This window comes from Macrobrachium nipponense, chromosome 19 (assembly GCF_015104395.2).
Source record: "Macrobrachium nipponense isolate FS-2020 chromosome 19, ASM1510439v2, whole genome shotgun sequence".
NCBI lineage: Eukaryota > Metazoa > Arthropoda > Malacostraca > Decapoda > Palaemonidae > Macrobrachium > Macrobrachium nipponense.
This window is the reverse complement of record NC_061088.1, coordinates 2,722,530-2,740,409: the sequence shown is the minus strand read 5'-3', so window position 1 is coordinate 2,740,409 and position 17,880 is coordinate 2,722,530. Positions and strand designations below refer to the sequence as shown.

The 17,880-nt window shown below is 40.7% G+C and overlaps 1 protein-coding gene across 1 annotated transcript in view; it reads right to left on the bottom strand.

Annotated features, from left to right (window-relative positions):
* Positions 1–3,402: 3,402 nt before the first annotated feature.
* The window catches only part of LOC135219110 (uncharacterized protein DDB_G0271670-like), a 153,689-nt gene continuing 139,211 nt past the window's right edge, over positions 3,403–17,880 (bottom strand). The window contains exon 6 of the mRNA XM_064255558.1: positions 3,403–3,508. Within this exon, the coding sequence (XP_064111628.1) occupies positions 3,403–3,508 (106 nt within the window). The remainder of the gene's footprint in view (positions 3,509–17,880) is intronic.

Below are 17,880 nucleotides of genomic sequence, written 5' to 3'. Positions count from 1 at the left end.
TCCTGGTTTTGATCACCGAACTATAAAACATTGAATCTAATATCTGGGATATGAGGACTGACAGACTGCCATTACAAGAAATGTACCAGGACACAAGGAGATTTCCCATTACTACTATAGTGATTTGGGACAATACACTGGAAATTGGTGGGGCTTGATACCTGTGGTTTAGGTCAAAGTAGGCCAAATAGCCAATGGAGTACACCAAAGGGTAAAACAAGGTTACCAACTAATACAGAAGTATCTGGAATGCTAAAGTGTAGTGGATACTCTTTTAGCCTACTTCTCAGCTCTTGCTTTCAGTCTGGTATACAATACTTTTACAAACCTGAACCTTTTGCTTTCACAATAAGGAATGCTTATACACGCACATGGAGAGAGAGAAAGAGAAGGTGCACATGGAGAGAGAACGAGAGAGAAGGTAATATTTCTGTTAAATTTCCACATAGTTTGCTATAAGATCTTGGCAATGTTTTATCATTCTGTGTTAGGGACTGAAAATGACGCTTGCAAATAGCTTTGAAGTGACCAAACTGATTATTGTTATATATTTTTAGTGAGATTATCCTCATCACTTAAGGAATTTAAGCCCAGTGGAACCCATGAGAATAATAGTATTAATTCCTGTCGAGCGTCTTAGTGGCGTGATCGGTATGGTCTTGACCTGCCACCTCAGTGGACGTGATTTCGATTCTCAGGCATTCCATTGAGGTGCGAGAGATTGTATTTCTGGTGATAGAAGCTCACTCTCGAAGTGGTTCGGAAGTCACGTAAAGCCGTTGGTCCCGTTGCTGAATAACCACTGGTTCCATGCAACGTAAAAACACCATACAAACATTAATTCCTGTCACGTGTAAACTGAAATTTTAGGGGGTTCCTCCAATACCTTATCAAACGAGAAGAGAAATGGTGGAAGGAAAAGTTAGCAAGGCTTCCACATTCTGGTGAGGTATTATTTTGTAAAAATCTCCGAGATTTAAGACATTTAAAACCCACAATTTAGAGAATGCTTCCATTGACATTTAAATATTGTCGCTCTTGAAGATTCATTCCGTCTGAGCCATTTAACTATTGACATTTGGTCGACCCTTTGGAGAGGTTATTTCAATAAACTGTGCAATTTGAAATGCGCATTCGGAGAACTAAGGTCCTCTCAAAGTTAACAAAGGAGAATGTCTTTGGAATGGAATGGAATATAAAATTTAGGCTAAAGGCCAAGCGCTGGGACCCATGAGGTCCTTCAGCGCTGAAAGGGAAGCTGAGAGTAAGAAAGTTTTAAAGGTATAATAGGAGGAAAACCTCAAAGCAGTAAGTTGCACTATCAGGCAACTGTGCGGAGAGTGTGGAAATTAAGATGGAAGAAAGAAAACATGAACGGAGTGTATCACGAGGAATGAAACGCTTGAGGTGTACCGACAACACTAGCCCCTACAAGGTAGAAAAAAAAAGTTAAGTATATCCTAGTTTTACCAGACCACTGAGCTGATTAGCAGCTCCCCTAGGGCTGGGCCAAAGGATTAGATGTTTTTACGTGGCTAGGAACCAATTGGCTTACTTAGCAACGTGACCTGCAGCTTATTGTGGGATCCGAACCACATCGAGAAAGGAATTTCTTTCACCAGAAATAAATTCCTCTGATTCCTTGTTGGCAGAGCGGGGAATCGAAACCGGACCCTCAGATCGGTACTCGAGCACGCAACCGACTCGTCCAACGAGGAACTTCCTTGCAAGGTGGAGAATACCTACAAAGAGTTGAAAGCGAACAAAACCAACACTTCAGAGTCACAAAAAAAGAAAACAAAAAAACGGCCGGACACGAAACCATAAATCAACAAGCGGCGGTCATTAGGTAACCGATAATTAGAGGAAGCTGTTATGATTAGCGTTAACAAGCAGTTAGGGGGTTAATTACCGGCCGATTACCAGTTTAATTAACGCCTCCACAGAGGATACGTCGTCGGCGTGCAGTGAGGTGAGTCCTTGAAGGTTATCAGATGGCTGGTGTTTCGGACAAGGACTCAATTCTGTGATACGAAACAGAACGTTTTTTTTTTTTTTTTTCATCACAGTATGTTTGTTTGTTTGTATGGTGTTTTTACGTTGCATGGAACCAGTGGTTATTCAGCAACGGGACCAACGGCTTTACGTGACTTCCGAACCACGTCGAGAGTGAACTTCTATCACCAGAAATGCATATCTCTAACACCTCAATGGAATGCCAGAGAATCGAACTCGCGGCCACCGAGGTGGCAAGGTCAAGACCATACCAATCACGCCACTGAGGGCCCGGGCTCATCATAGCATGTCTCTGTCTATTATTGCGGAGTAATTTCTTCACTACATTCTATTTCTATTCCTCTATTCATAATCTTATTTTTGGATTTTTACTGTCTCTGTTCTTATTCTGCTAATTTTGAATTTTGTCAGAGAAGTTGGACAGTAATGCCTACAGTGCACCACGTGAGGTGCAAATGACGACACTGCCACCTATATGACTCGTTGTACCGAGGGAAGTTCAAAAAGTATATCCTACTATAACCAGACCACTGAGCTGATTAACAGCTCTCCTATACGGCTGGCCCGAAGGATTAGATATTTTAACATGGCTATAGGAACCAATTGATTTCTTAGCAAAGGGGCCTACAGCTTAATGTGAGATCCGAACCACATTACATCGAGAAATGAATTTCTAATCACCAGAAATACATTCCTCTGATTCCACGTTGGCAGAGCGGGGAATCGAACTTGCGACTGCCGAATCGGAAGGCGAGCACGTTAACCACTCGAGGAACGGAAGGAAGTTGACTGTTTGCAAGGTGGAATCTGAGTGAAAGTCACCAAAAATACACGTTTTCTCGCATGAAAAAGCTGACTTTATGCAACTAAGCCTATCTCGGTCCCTATACCATAAAACAAACACAAACAGAAGTCTCTGTATGAAATAAATAAAGTTCATAAAAGTAAACTAAGAATAGACAAGTAAAAAGTGAGCTGAAGTTTCTTAGGCGCAATCGAGTTTTCTGTACCTGCTACAACGTATAATAAGGCCACCAAAAAATAGATCTATATATCTTTCGGTGGTCTCAGTATAATGCTGTATAAACCGCGTCCCATGAAACTTTTAACAACGGCCATGTGGTGGCCTATCCTATATTGTTGCCAGAAGCAGGATTATGGCTAACTTTAACCTAAAATAAGAAAATAACTACCGCAGCTAGAGGGCTGCAATTTGGCATGTTTGATGATTGGAGGGTGGATGATCAACGTACCAATTTGCAGCTCTCTAGCCTCAGTAGTTTATTTTTTTCTTTTTTTTTTTAAGATCCGAGGATAGAAATAAAGCGGATGGACGGACAAAGCCAGCGCAGTATAGTAGTCTTCTTTTACAGAAAGATAAAATAGTCACATAAAATCGACTCCCGCGCGCCCTGACCCAGTGACGAAGTTGTCAGATGAACGATGTCGCCCCTCGGCGCTGATAGACACGGCCATCAGGAAGCTGCGGGTTCTGTATGAATAAGAATGAGGCGTAATAGGATACGAGATCTCCCAGTTGATAGAGAGGTGGAGAGGTTGGTTGGGGGTGGGGGGTTGAGGAGGAGGAGGAGGAACACGATGATGCGTTGCTGAAGGACGAAAATATGACACACACACATATATTCTCCATTTTGCAAGATAGTGTGACTGACTGACTGATTTATGCGATGCGCCTTTTACTTCCTCCTCCTCTTCTTCTTCTTCTTCTTCTTCTTCCTTCTCGGCGGAGACGTGATGGGAAAGTAGGGGAAGGATGAAAGAGGAAGAAGGATTGATTGATTGATTGATTGATAGGTTGGTTATAACCTCGTCCCCTTCCATCCATCGACCTCGAAGACTGCCTGGAGCTTTTCCATTTCATATTTCTCAACTGTAATTCGAATATAAAATTTAGGCCAGAGGCCAAGCGCTGTGACCTACGAGGTCATCCAGCGCTGAAAATAATGTTGAGACAACCATAAGGAAAGGGTGAAGAACAGTGAGCTAGGAGAGAGAGAATATGGACGGAGGTGCAGTAAAATGAATGGAAGGAGCTACAGCTAGGGGCCGAGGGGACGCCGCAAAGAAGCTTAAGTCATGCCTACGGTGCCCCGCGCGATGTGCAGTGACGGCATTAGCCCCCCTACGGTGCATATTCTGTTGATATTCTCTATGATGACGTCATAGCTACAATACTGATTTCCCTATCAGTTTAAAGCTAAATAATATGAATGAATGACAAATAACAACCAAAAAAATTCATTTCTAATAATATTCATTAAAGCAATAGATACAGAAAATATTATTTTGTTCCAAAAATCAAATACCAGTTTTATTTAATAATAAGGAAGATAGAAATTAACGGGAGCTGCTTTGGTAGGCGGTCTACCTGCGTGTTTCTTCACTGTTTCGCCGTGTTTAGTACTAGTCCGTCAGGGGTCAAATTTCCCTAAGTGCATTTTACCACATTTGATCCCCGAGGGGCTAGTACTATGAGCAAGAGCCCGTGCTGGCATAAGGCCAGCTTAATCTCAAACAACAACAACCCTTGGTGCTACTTTAGGGACATTTGGCCCCCGACGGGCTAGTACTAAACACGGCGAAACTGTGTAGAAACACGCAGGCAGACCGCCTACTAAAGTAGCACCCATTAGTGTCTCTATTATTATTTCTATCATTAATTATTATTATTATTTATATGGAACAGGCCCAATACAGGGGCCACTGACTTGAAATTCAAGCTTCCGAAGACTATGGTGTTAGTTGGAAAGAAGTAGCAGATGGTGCTAAGAAATGCAGAAAGATCGGTTACTAGAAAAGAAAAATAATTAACTAGTTCATAAGGAAACTGAAGATTATCTTAACAATAAAAGACGTAACACAGCTGAACAAAGCAACAGCGCGATAAGAAAAAGAGAGAGAGAAAAAAAAACACCTTTTTTTGGTCTATTGCAAGAGGCACTACGCACTACCAGCGGCCAACACAACCACCCGCTCTTCTCTCATTTTCTTAGGCCGGTGTAACTTTGCGGTTCTAGCAGCCACTGAAGTGCCCAACTGTAGGATCCTTTAGCGGCTTCCTGTGAGAAAAGGCGGTAGGGGGGACATCCTAAGTCTTTGATTGATCAGCGACGGGGCTTTTCTTGGCCTCTCCTTTGGAGTCCTTATTTCTGTTGTTCGTCTTTTGTTTCTGTTTTTTCGATCGTCTATTTTTCTTGATCCTCTCGACTGAGTCTAGAACAGTGGTGTTTTCTTTTGTATTTACGTATCCTCGCTTTGAATAAGAGCTGCGTATGTCCACTCGTTAATACTGTACCCATACACGTGTATTAACTGAATTCATAAGCCCATTAGCGCCGCGTAAGTCCGAGGACGAATTAGCCGCCACTTACGACAAGATTAGGATTCACCAAAGCAGATACCTAACCGTTTCTGTTTAATCTCGGTGAAGCCCGTAGAGACTTAAATACCCCTCTCTTGACCTCTCTGGCTCTCTCTTCATTGAGTGCCAAGTCAGCAAGGACGAGACGCGTTCATTGGTCAGTTTCGTCAGCAGCAGAAAACGGATGTAATTCACTCGCTCTTCACCGCTTCCAGTAATCATTAGACCAGTGTGTGTGTAATTTATTCTTACGCCAGTTTCTATGATAATTATTAGGCTTAAAATCAAGTAGTGAATAACGGATTATTATGAATTTGAGGCAATAAATCTCATATCAACCAAAAGCGAAGAACTATTTAACCGAAAAGTTGGTTAGTCTAATAAAGCCATCGGAACTTTCCTCCTTCGCTTTGCGCCTACTTGCCGGAGCTCCTGAACGCCCTACTTGGTGCCTCCGTACCTTGCCGTTCGTTAAGGAGAATAAAGACGAACCAATATAAAATGTAAACGAGGCGAGCAGATCGAGATATGAATACTAAAATAAGGCTTCTTCCTGTTTGCACTACTGATAATCTCCCGCGAGTCCACCCTCTCGACTCCGAGGGAGCGATTCGTGGCACCCCTTCCAACGCGAGGGAGCGTTGCCTTCGAGCGTTCGTCTTGCATTCGCTCAGGCGATCTCCTTCTGTTTTCCTTTCTGACTTTTCGTTGTCTTACCGTATGGGAGAATGAGGGGGGAGGAGGAGGTGGGAACGGTGAAGGGAGATAAGAGGAGAATAAGGGGAGGAGGAGGAGGAGCGTTTGGAGTGGCGGGAAGCCTTCAAGTTCGCGCGTGTAACATGAAGATGATCTTTGTGGCTGCCTTTGTATTTCATACTAATTCTTTTTAATGTATTAGTGTTTTAATTCTCAATACGAAGTTGAGATCTCTCCATTCTAAGATTTTGGGTTTATTGGCATTTTGAGTTCATCCTTAGTCACTGAATTTTGTCAAAGACGTCTGAGTTTATTTGTCAAAGACCGTGACTTATTTATAAAAGCCTCGCTTTTGTGTTCTTTGTCAAAAAACCTTGATCTATTCCTCATAAAATATGAATTAGTCGTCAGAGGCCGCGTGACTTCTTTGTCAAGGATCTTAAAGTCATGAGTCAAAAAATCTTTTGTGCGTAAGCAAGTTGAAACCTTTCACCTTGGCTTGAGAAAACCGTCCAATATACTCTCCCAGCAAGTGGGTCTGTGCCACCCTTTCACGTTCCTTCTTTGACTTCCAGATCTATCTTCACCCCTTCGCTCACCCGGATGACTGGTTTTGTTCTACTTCTACTAGTTCGAGCTAAATGGGTTTAGTAACCTCATGCTAGATATGAATGATTACTCTTGCAAACTAACCGTAGGAGTCTGATGTGAGAGGACAAAGGATCACAATGGGAGTCAACAGAATAATTGAAGTTTCTCCACAAAAAAAAGAAAAAAATCATTAAAATATACTGCTAAAGTCTGGACAAGCCTTGAGGGAATTAAACAAAAGGGACTGCAAATAAACATAAGTAGGGATACGAGGCCATTTGAGAGAGAGAGAGAGAGAGAGAGAGAGAGAGAGAGAGAGAGAGAGAGAGAATAATCTTACATTTCTGTAGATTATCGTCCATCAGTCATCATCCCTGCACAAACAAGGTTCCAAATAAACAATCCTAGCTTCCAGTCCATTTACCAATACATCTGTTACATACGTAGTATCTATTTTAACTATAAATAATATTGCAATAAGCTCTTTGTAAGCAATATTAGAACAGGGAAAGAATCTAAAGGAACAATTGAATCTAAAGAATCTAAAGGAACAATCAAAACATTCCGAGAAACGTTTATGCGCAAAAGAATCTGCATTTGTTTCAATTCAATAAGAAGCCCCTCCTCTCCCTGACCAACTTCAGTGTGTCACTTTGAAGAGCAGCGTCTGTTTACTCAGTGCATTTGGCTCAATTTGCAGAGGTTTACGCAAAGCAGCTGTCAAAACAAAAGGATCCGCGGAAGACCTAAAGGGATCTTAAGACGTCTAAAGCTCTTCATGATGGGTATAGTGCCCAGCGACTGATAACGTTCTCGAGTGACGAGTTAATAACGGTATTCTTTGCCCAGTGAGGTGGATGGAAAGTGTTCACAGGAACTCTTTTCGATAGATGGGAGTATCTAGCAGCTTTCCTAAGAAGGATGGGGTTGTCTAGGAACTTTTTTAAAAGATGGGAGTATCTAGGAAACTCTTTCTCAACAATGCGAGTATCTAGCAGCTTTCCCAAGACGGATGGGAGTATCTAGGAAACTCTTGCTGAACGATGCGAGTATCTAGCAGCTTTCCCAAGACGGATGGGAATATCTGGAAACTCTTTTGGGAAGATGGAAGTATCTAGAGACTTTCTGAAAGATGTGAGTATCTGACAACTTTTCCAAGACGGATGGAAGTAGCTCATGGGAACTCTTTTCGAAAGATGGGGGCATCTAGCAGCTTTTCTAAGGTGGATGGGGTTGTCTAGGAGCTCTTTCGGAAATAAGGGAGTATTGGAAAGATGGGAGTATCTAGGAACTCTTTCAGAGAGATGGGAGTATCTAGCAGCTTCCATTAGACGAATTTAGGTATCTAGGAACTCTTCTGAAAAGATTCCCACATCTGGCAGCTTCCTTAAGAAAGATGGAAGTGTCTACGAACTCTTTCAGAAACATGAAGGTATCTGGCAGCCTTCCCAAGACGGATGGAAGTATTCGGCAACTGCGCTTTCCCAAATTTGTTTACTTAAACCCAAGGATGCTGCGTCTTTCCAAAAGTGGGCCCTGCAATTCAGTTGTTGATCTTGGTTCCTAAAATACACACACTCATCAGAGGCTGCCGACGTTTGGTTTTCCATTTACAAAGATCTTGTAAGATTTGTGGATTCAGCGACTGTGGAACTATGATTAGGTTGTTTGGTAACCTTCCTCAAGGTCTCAAAACCAGGTCAAAGATGATTTTAATATCGCATTTACTGATCCGGTTTCCTAGGATGCGGAGGCCGACGGTAATGACAACTAGTTTCCCTTATGTAGCCAGGGTTCTGGGATTAGGTCAGGTTAGGTTAGGGTGGAAAGAGTTGGACATGAACCCCCCCAAACCAAAGTTGTAGACTTGCCTCTCGAAGGAAGATTATATCCATATCTTTCCGTCCCAGGATATCATTTATAAATCTTATTTGCTGTTTGTTGGGGTCCTAAAAGAAAATAAAATGTCTTGGAGTATAATCAAAGACGATGGGACTGAAAAAGTCAGTATACAAAAATCATAAGCTTCATAAAATGTTAGTTTTTAAGTCTAGAACTCTATAAAAATGCTTCCTTTCGCGCAAGTATTCTCATTAAGACCTTAAGTAGAGTTAAGCCTTCTAAGAATGTGTGGCCTGAAATAGCCATTATCCACTTTTTCTCTCCCCGTTCTTGAAGTTATTTAGTTATTTTCAGTTATTTTTATTTATATTATGTTTCAATTAATAATTTATTTTTAGTCACTGAAGAAAATTGAACGCCTTTTCTAACCCACAACTTGATACTAATTACTTTATAATCCTACCAGGAAGTAAGACTTAATTTACCATTTAAAATATTTGTGCCAAAACAAAATATATCGTTGAATAAAAACGAACACTCTTAACACAAAACTCATCTATTTTCGTCCATATCAATTCAGAACACCTCAAAAACCCCCAAAAATCCCTCCGGGTTAATAATAATCACAGAAGATTTCATCCGAACTCAAGACTGGTCCAAGGCCCCTCTTCAAAACAGCCGGTATATTTGAGGAACCACTCATCAATCACATAAGGGATAATGATCTCCTGAGCACATTATCTTAATTACTATTACTGCTACTAAGGCCATCCATTATAACCCTGAGGGGGCGGGGCGTGGGGGGCCGGGGTGTGTGGCGAGTTTGTTACCGACAAGTGCCTCCCCTGTGAGGGAAATCCGGGAGTTGCACTATCAATCAGCTGTTAGTAGAGGACTGAGGAGAGTAAGATGGAAGAAAGAGAATACCAAAGGAGGTACAGTAAAAGGAATTAAAGGGGTTGCAGCTAGGGGCCGAAGGCACCCTGCAAAGAACCTTAAGTAAAGCTTACAGTGACCTCATCTTTTACTGTTGCTAAGCCTCTCACAGGATTGGGGGGGGGGGAGGGGAGGGAGTGTCTAATAAACTAGCCTCTCACGAGGCACAAGTCCAATTCCAATGCCATAGAAGCAGAGAAGATGGGAATGGGAACTGCAAACTCACAAAGAAACGACGTACAGGTAGTTTCTGCCTTTTGCTGTCTGAAGATGAGGACCACGCTGAGAGACATACTATAGGGATGGAGGTTCAAGGCAGAAGAAGAAGGAGACCAAGAAAGAGATGGAAGGACTGTGTGAGAGGAGACTTACACGAGAAGGCAATTGATGAGGCAGAAGCGCAGGATGGAAATAGATGGAAACGACTCATCCGAAACGGCAACCCCATAAAAAAAATGGGAACCAGCTGGGAAGAAGAAGCTGTCTGAGGCTCGCCTCATTAGGCTTCGTCAATAAGTCCGAAGGGTCTTTCTATTATGAATTTAAGCCCATGACATCACAGCCGGGTGACGTCAAAAGGGATTGGCCACAATTCCGCGGAATTCGAGTCTGAGTGAAATGAAGTCATCATTTTTTTTTTTTATCCCTTCCCGGTCGTTTAGAGAAGGATTATTTTTTTTCCAATCATTTGAGGATTTTTTTTAAAACCCGCCCAATCATTATAAATTAGGAATTTAATTACGTTTCTCGTCGCAATTAGCCGTAATTGAGGTGCTTACCTACGAGTCGTAATTGCAGAGGGATTATGGTCATTATGGAGTTTGTTGAAAAAAAAATAATAAAAGTGGGATTATTAAACAAATAAAGGGGCTAGAATGACCTCTTTTGGTCACGGGTCATTTTATGCTGGGAGAGATGAAATATTATTTGAAAAAGATGGATAACTTTTAATCGTTATTTTCATAATAAATAATAATAATAATGAGCAGCGTTACTTTGATTGTTATTGTTTTATTTACTCGTAATTATTATTTGGGGTGAGAATAAATAGTTGAAGTTTATGGATACGACATATGAACCTCAAATTCATCAACTATGAGAGAGAGAGAGAGAGAGAGCAGGGCACTTTTGGAAATTAAACCCAGAGGTTTAAACCTGCAAAGCATTGAGAGAGAGAGAGAGAGAGAGAGAGAGAGAGAGAGAGAGAGCTTGGGATGGAGGTACTATTGAAAATTAAATCCAGAAGCATAAACCATCAAGGCATTAGAGAGAGAGAGAGAGAGAGAGAGAGAGAGAGAGAGAGAGAGAGAGAGAGAGAATCTTCATCCAAGAATCACCCACCAACCTTGCTCCACAGTCCAAATCTCTCCACCACAAAAAAAAAAAGGGGGACCATCATACTGATCAAGTCATACTGAAATGGAATTCAGTCCTTCGCCCACCGCAGAAGCGATAGCCGAGAGAGAGAGAGAGAGAGATATCAATACGGGCGATTTAATCTTCGTAGCAAAACGGCCCTCGGAGCTGAAAGGAAGATTCCCGCTGAAGGAAAGACGTCACCATTAGTGAATATTCCCACGACTCTGCCGCTGAATGAACCGGTTCTCCAATGGATGCTCTCGTATGACTTGGATGGGAAATAAATATTAGAGTTTTTTCTAGTGATTTTTTTTTCTTTTTTTTCATTCTTTTGCTGAGGCGCTGCAGGTACAGTATTCACTTACCTGATGTTCATCCATTTACCTGATGTTAGAGAGAGAGAGAGAGAGAGAGAGAGAGAGAGAGAGAGAGAGAGAGAGAGAGAGAGAGAGAGAGAGAAATTAACGTGTTTGAAAGGATAAAAGAAAACGAATGAATTAGAATATAGATACAGAACAGGAAAACAGTTTACAAGCATGAGAGAGAGAGAGAGAGAGAGAGAGAGAGAGAGAGAGAGAGAGAGAGAGACTGACTCTTTTGAAAGAATAATAAAATGAATTAATAAGAATGATATAGATACGGACTAGAAGTCTTATTTACTGGCATGAGAGAGAGAGAGAGAGAGAGAGAGAGAGAGAGAGAGAGAGAGAGAGAGAGACTGACATGTTTGAAAGGTGTATACAACACGACATAAACAAAACGTCACACCGAAGGTCATAAAGACCACAACACGAAGAAACGCGTCGGCCTTGTTGTAAACAATGAGGCCCTCATAAACAGATTCATTCGTTTCAACTTCTATTTTTAAGAAGTAATTATAAAAATCTCAAAGCGATATTCATCCGTATTTTTTTTATTTAATTTTCAAAAGTGTTTCTCATTACGATTATATAGGTCAGAATTTTAATTTTAATATATTGTATGATTAAGACAAGTCATGTCTAATACCCGTCTCATATGAAGATTTTCCACTTATAATATCAAATGCAAGTTTTACTCAGTATCTCATTTTTTAATAAAAGTAATAACAATAATAATAATAAACCACATAGCAAGCGAATGTACGGCACTTGCACACACACGGAACCAGCACAAAAAAAAGAGGCATGATTCAGTGGCAAAAACCCTCCATTGGAGCCTGTGCAAGAAACACCAGCTACCTTGCAGTAATAAGTGGTACGAACACCAACCTGAAGGAGTGATAGAAAACGATCAGGCAAAGATCCTCTGGGACTATGGTATCAGAACAGATAGGGTGATACGTGCAAATAGACCAGACGTGACGTTGATTGACAAAATCAAGAAGTATCACTCACTGATGTTGCAATACCATGGGACACCAGAGTAGATGAGAAACAGAAAGAAAAAATGGATAAGTATCAAGACCTGAAAATAGGAATAAGGAGGATATGGGATATGCCAGTGGAAATCGTACCCATAATCATAGGAGCACTAGGCACGATCCCAAGATCCCTGGAAAGGAATCTAGAAAAACTAGAGGCTGAAGTAGCTCCAGGACTCATGCTGAAGAGTGTGCAACTAAAAACGGCGCACAAAGTGAGAAAAGTGATGGATCCCTAAGGAGGCAGGATGGAAACCGGAAACTGTCCTCCTCCGGCAAGAAAAAAAAAACACACACACATACAAAACCAAAAACAATAACAATGATTAAGAGCAGTTCGATAAAGAAATTAATTTGACGCAAAACTTATTAAAATAATTTTCATTTTTTCAAGGTTCAAATTCCTTCAAGAATTATTTTCAATATGTGAAAATAAGCACTGGTTAAAATACTTCTATATTACCACATAACTTGAGTCTAAAAACACAATAGAAACATTTAAATCACTGAAATACAAACGAAAAAACGAAACAATAAATAACAAAGAAACAAAAAAAATAAATAAATACAAAAGAACAAAACAAATCAAGGCGAATAAGTAAAGAGGAATTCATCCATTCCCAGATCGCCCACTTTCCATTCCGTATGATTCCCAGCTATCCCCTGTTCCTTTAATTAGGTTCGTGTCCCGAATTAAATTAAGAGTGTTTTCTCTCGCGACTGAAAATAATTCCATTTTAAAAATGAAGCCTACTTAAGGCTTTGTAATATAGGTCAAGTAATACTACTTGCTACTGGTTCTTTCAGTGTTTTTAACTCTTATTATTATTATTATGTTACGAGCTTGATGGCACCCGCTACGCTGTGTTGGAACCCGGCACTTCCCGTCATGTCTCTCCTACCCTCCCGATCCTCTACCTACCCGGCCCCACCCAAGGCGGACAAACAGGTTTGCAGGAGAAGGGTGGAAGTGTCATGTCTCTCCTACCAATCGCCTACTTACCTTGTCCCCACCCAGGCCATACAAATAGGTTTGCAAGAGGAGGGTGGATGTGTCATGTACCCCCTACACTCCTGATCATCTACCTACACCACCCCACCTGAGCTGGACAAACAGGTTTGCAATGGGAGGGTAGAAGTGTCACGTCTCCCCTACCCTCCCAATCCCCTATCTAGCCCACCCAGCACAGGGCGAACAAACAGGTTTCCAAGAGGATGTTATTATTATTTCCCTATTTTGAAATTATATATCTCCAATGGTATTTCTAAGACAGGTTTTCCAAATTGGAAAAACAATAGAACTATGATGGGAGAACGAAAGTTCGTAAGTGCCCTGCCTGCAGGACCGCAGACAGTTTCTCACTGGGTCTACTAGTGAGGGCGGCAGGGATGGAAACGAACCACGGACCTTACTAACGCAAACCGAGTGATCTGCGTATGAGGTAGCAAGTCTTCTGTCCCCTAATTGTAAATGAGCGAGATATCAGAATTGCCGCAGCAGTTATAGAATATATTATGCTTATCTCATTGAGCGTTGGGGAAACTATGAAAGTATCAGGTACCATCTAGGAAAACAATCACATCCCTTATGGATCTCAGTTGAATAGCGGGACAAACTGAACGGTTGTGAGACAAAACAGAGAATAGAATCTTAAATGTAAACTCATGTTGTCAATGGATTAAATCTACCTTTAAAAATAAAGACAGTTGGAGTCTTCAAAACTGAAAGCCTCAAAGCAAGCGTTTTTTGGCCACGGGTTTAAAAAGTAAACGCCATCATTATAGCTCTTTGAATTCCAACATTTCTCATTCACGAGTTTCGGAATAATATTCTAAGAGGAGTCTATAACAAACGTACAAAAGTAGCCCCTCAGTGGCGTGATCGGTATGGTCTTGGCCTGCCACTCGGTGGCCACGGGTTCGATTCTCGGGCATTCCATTGAGGTGTTAGAGATATGTATTTCTGGTGTTAGAAGTTCACACTCTCGACGTGGTTCGGAAGTCACGTAAAGCCGTTGGTCCCGTTGCTGAATAACCACTGGTTCCATGCAACGTCAAAACACCATACAAACAAACAAACAAACAAACAAAGAAAACGTACAGACATACACATACCGTCGGTAGGACCTACTAGACTTCAGGAATGCACAGACACTGGAATTGGAATCGGAATATAAAATTAAAGCCAGAGACCAAGCGCTCGAACCCATGAGGTCATTCAGTGCAGGGAATAATGTTGAAACAATTGTCAGGAGAGGGTGGAAAGTAAGACGGAAGAAAGAGAATATGAATGGAGTTACAGTAGAAGAAACGAAAGTGGTTGCAGCTAGGGGGCACTGACAGCTACCCCAATATGGACAAACAGACGTACACACAAAACACCGTGGCTATAGTAGATTCACATCAACCGTGCATCTGATTTCTAGGCCCTTCCCTTACGACGCTCCTGATTTCCTTTTTATAAGCCAGTCTCAGGGATGGAAACTCTCAGCCTCTCGGGAGAGTTCACATTGGCAGGATGTATGTTCCACTTCTCCTGAGGGATACTTTTGAAAGCCGTATCCCTCAGGAGAGGGGGAGCATACATCCTGCCTATGTGAACTCTCGAGAGAGACTGAGAGTTTCCAGCCCTGTGATTGGTTTATCAACAGCCAATCAGGAGTGTCGTAAGGGACTGGCCTAGACATCAGATGCACGGCTGATGTGAATCTATTATAGTAGATTTACGGGAACACCTTGACATTTTATTAAATCTCCCTTCGATGTTTATAATCATTGTGCATTATTGGCTCCAAATCGAGTTAAAAAACATATGACTATAAACTGTACCCAGTGGGGGCTAAACAAATACCTCATTTTTGTATTTCAGACCTACTCTTTTTAAAGTACATCTTAGTTTAACCAGACCAGTGAGCTGATTAACAGCTCCCCTACGGCTGGCCTGAAGGATTATATATTTTTACGTGGCTAGAAACCAATTGGTTACTTACCAACGGGACCTACAGCTTACTATGGGATCCAAACCCATCGAGAAATGAATTTCCATCTTACGTACATATATACAAATATCTACATATGCACGAAGATTATTATTATTATTATTATTATTATTATTATTATTATTATTATTATTATTATTATTATTATTATTATTATTATTATTATTATTAATTTTAAGTCTTTCTGCAGGCAGAGCTGAACTTGCATCTGAAAACAAAAAGAACAAGAAATTGCTATTATTTTTTTTTCTCCAACACAGTCCTCCAGTTCGACTGGGTGGTATTTTATTGTGTGGGGCGGGGCCGGGTTGCATCCTGCCTCCTTAGGAGTCATCACTTTCTACTATGTGCGCCGTTTCAAGGATCCACACTCTCCTGCATGAGTCCTGGAGCTACTTCAGCCTCTAGTTTTTCTAGATTCATTTTCAGGATCTTGGGATCGTGCCTAGTGCTCCTATGATTATGGGTACAATTTCCATGCAATATCCCATATCCTTCTTATTTTCTATTTTCAGGTCTTGATACTTATCCATTTCCCCCCTTTCTTTCTCTTCATCTCTGATGTCCCATGGTATTGCGACATCAATGAGTGATACTTTCTTCTTGATTTTGTCAATCAACGTCACGTCTGGTCTATTTGCACGTATCACCCTCTCTGTTCTGATACCATAGTCCCAGAGGATCTTTGCCTGATCGTTTCTATCATTCCTTCAGGTTGGTTGCTAGAACCACTTATTACTGCAAGGTAGCTGGTGTTTCTTGCACAGGCTCCACTATTATTATTGTTATTATTATTATTATTTTTATTATTATTATTATTATTATTATTATTATTATTATTATTAGCTTTGTTCTTTTGTTTTCCTTCATTCTCGTCCCCCAAAAGAAGACGGTATATGGGTCACCAACAAACTCTAAAAAATCGGTCTAATTAAGGGGGTCAAATATGTGTCTCCGTTGAAGTGAGAGAAGAAGGAAAGAAGGATGAGGAGAAAGAAAGTTCTCTCCTGGAGGGAAAAAAAGAATAAATAGAAGACAAAGGGAAAATGTTGATAACAAGTTGCCTTAGAAGCATACAATAAAGAGAAGTGGATCTGGAGATGCTTTGATGTTAAAAATCTAATTAAGTGGATGTCATTGTACTCGAGTCGTGAAACCATATAATTAATGAGAGGTATTTTGTGGGGGGTGGGGGAACAAGGGACTTAGAGAGAGAGAGAGAGAGAGAGAGAGAGAGAACCTCGTTTAATTGCAGACAAGGATAAACTTGTGCATGTAAAAGCAGCCAGAACAAACAATTTATACTACAGAATTATTATTATTTTATTATTAGTATTGTTGTTGTTGTTGTTGTTGTATTTACCTATTATCTCTAGATGAAAAATTAAAAATTATTATTATTATTATTATTATTATTATTATATTATTATTATTATTATCAATTGCGTGAACCGTTTAGTATTATAACTTTTTATTTCGTGTAACTGAATTTGTGTACGGATTATATTTACCTAGTTAATCCCAGTGTATTATTATTATTATTATTACTATTATCATTTAGTCACCACCTCTAACGGTAAAGCGCACTGAGATGAGAGAGAGAGAGAGAGAGTGAGAGAGAGAGAGAGAAGAGAGAGAGAGAGATTGAACCAGGAATCTCAGCTGCAAATAATCATTGAATACAAGCAGGAGGATATTGGGCCTGCTGGAGCGAGAGAGAGAGAGAGAGACAGAGAGAGAGAGAGAGAGGGGGGGGGGACCTCTAGGTTCGGGACAAGTACATTCAATCAGATCTCGTTTGCAGTTGTCACCTCTTCGTGTAAGATGACGTCAAACAACATCGAGTTTGGCCTGCACTTGGTTGGGTAACCATCACTGAATAGCAATCGGTAACACGTTCGCTAAACCACTGGTCTCTACGAGTCGAACACCATAGGCTCTGGTCAGTGTGTGGATTGGTGACCACCAGTAATGTCAGATACTGTTTTTACGAATCACCGACGTACGGTCGACATCCTCATCCCAAATAACAATGTTTCTTACTTCCTGCTGTTCACTTATGGATTATGATATTTGATCATGTTTTCATTTCCTGAAACATTTCAACTAATGAAATTCATCGTATCAATAATTTTATGCACAGAAAATTTAAACTATCTCTCTCTCTCTCTTACTTATTTATTAGGCCCGTGAATAGTTACGAACATCAGCTGATAGTAAAAAAAAGGGGGGTTTATATATATACAATTATATATATATATATACAATTATAATATATATATATATATATATTATATATATATATATATATGAGAGAGAGAGAGAGACAGAGAGACAGAGAGAGACAGAGAGAGACCTAAAAGCTCATTTAAGATTCCATCACACGAGAATTAAAGTCAGCAACTGTCCGTCCAGTGGACCTCTGCCTGGCCTTTGCGTGACATTTCGATGCTCGTTTACTTCACAAAAATAACACGTTTTTATATTCAGGAAAGAATTTTTCTCTGTATTTCATACACACACACATACACACTCACAGACACTCACATGGGTAAAGAGTGAGAGCAAGAGCTGATTTGACCAGGGAAGATGAAAAAGTATTGAAATGTGGCGTGACGGTGTTAGTTTGCATAACATTGACGTAATAAGTCTAAACA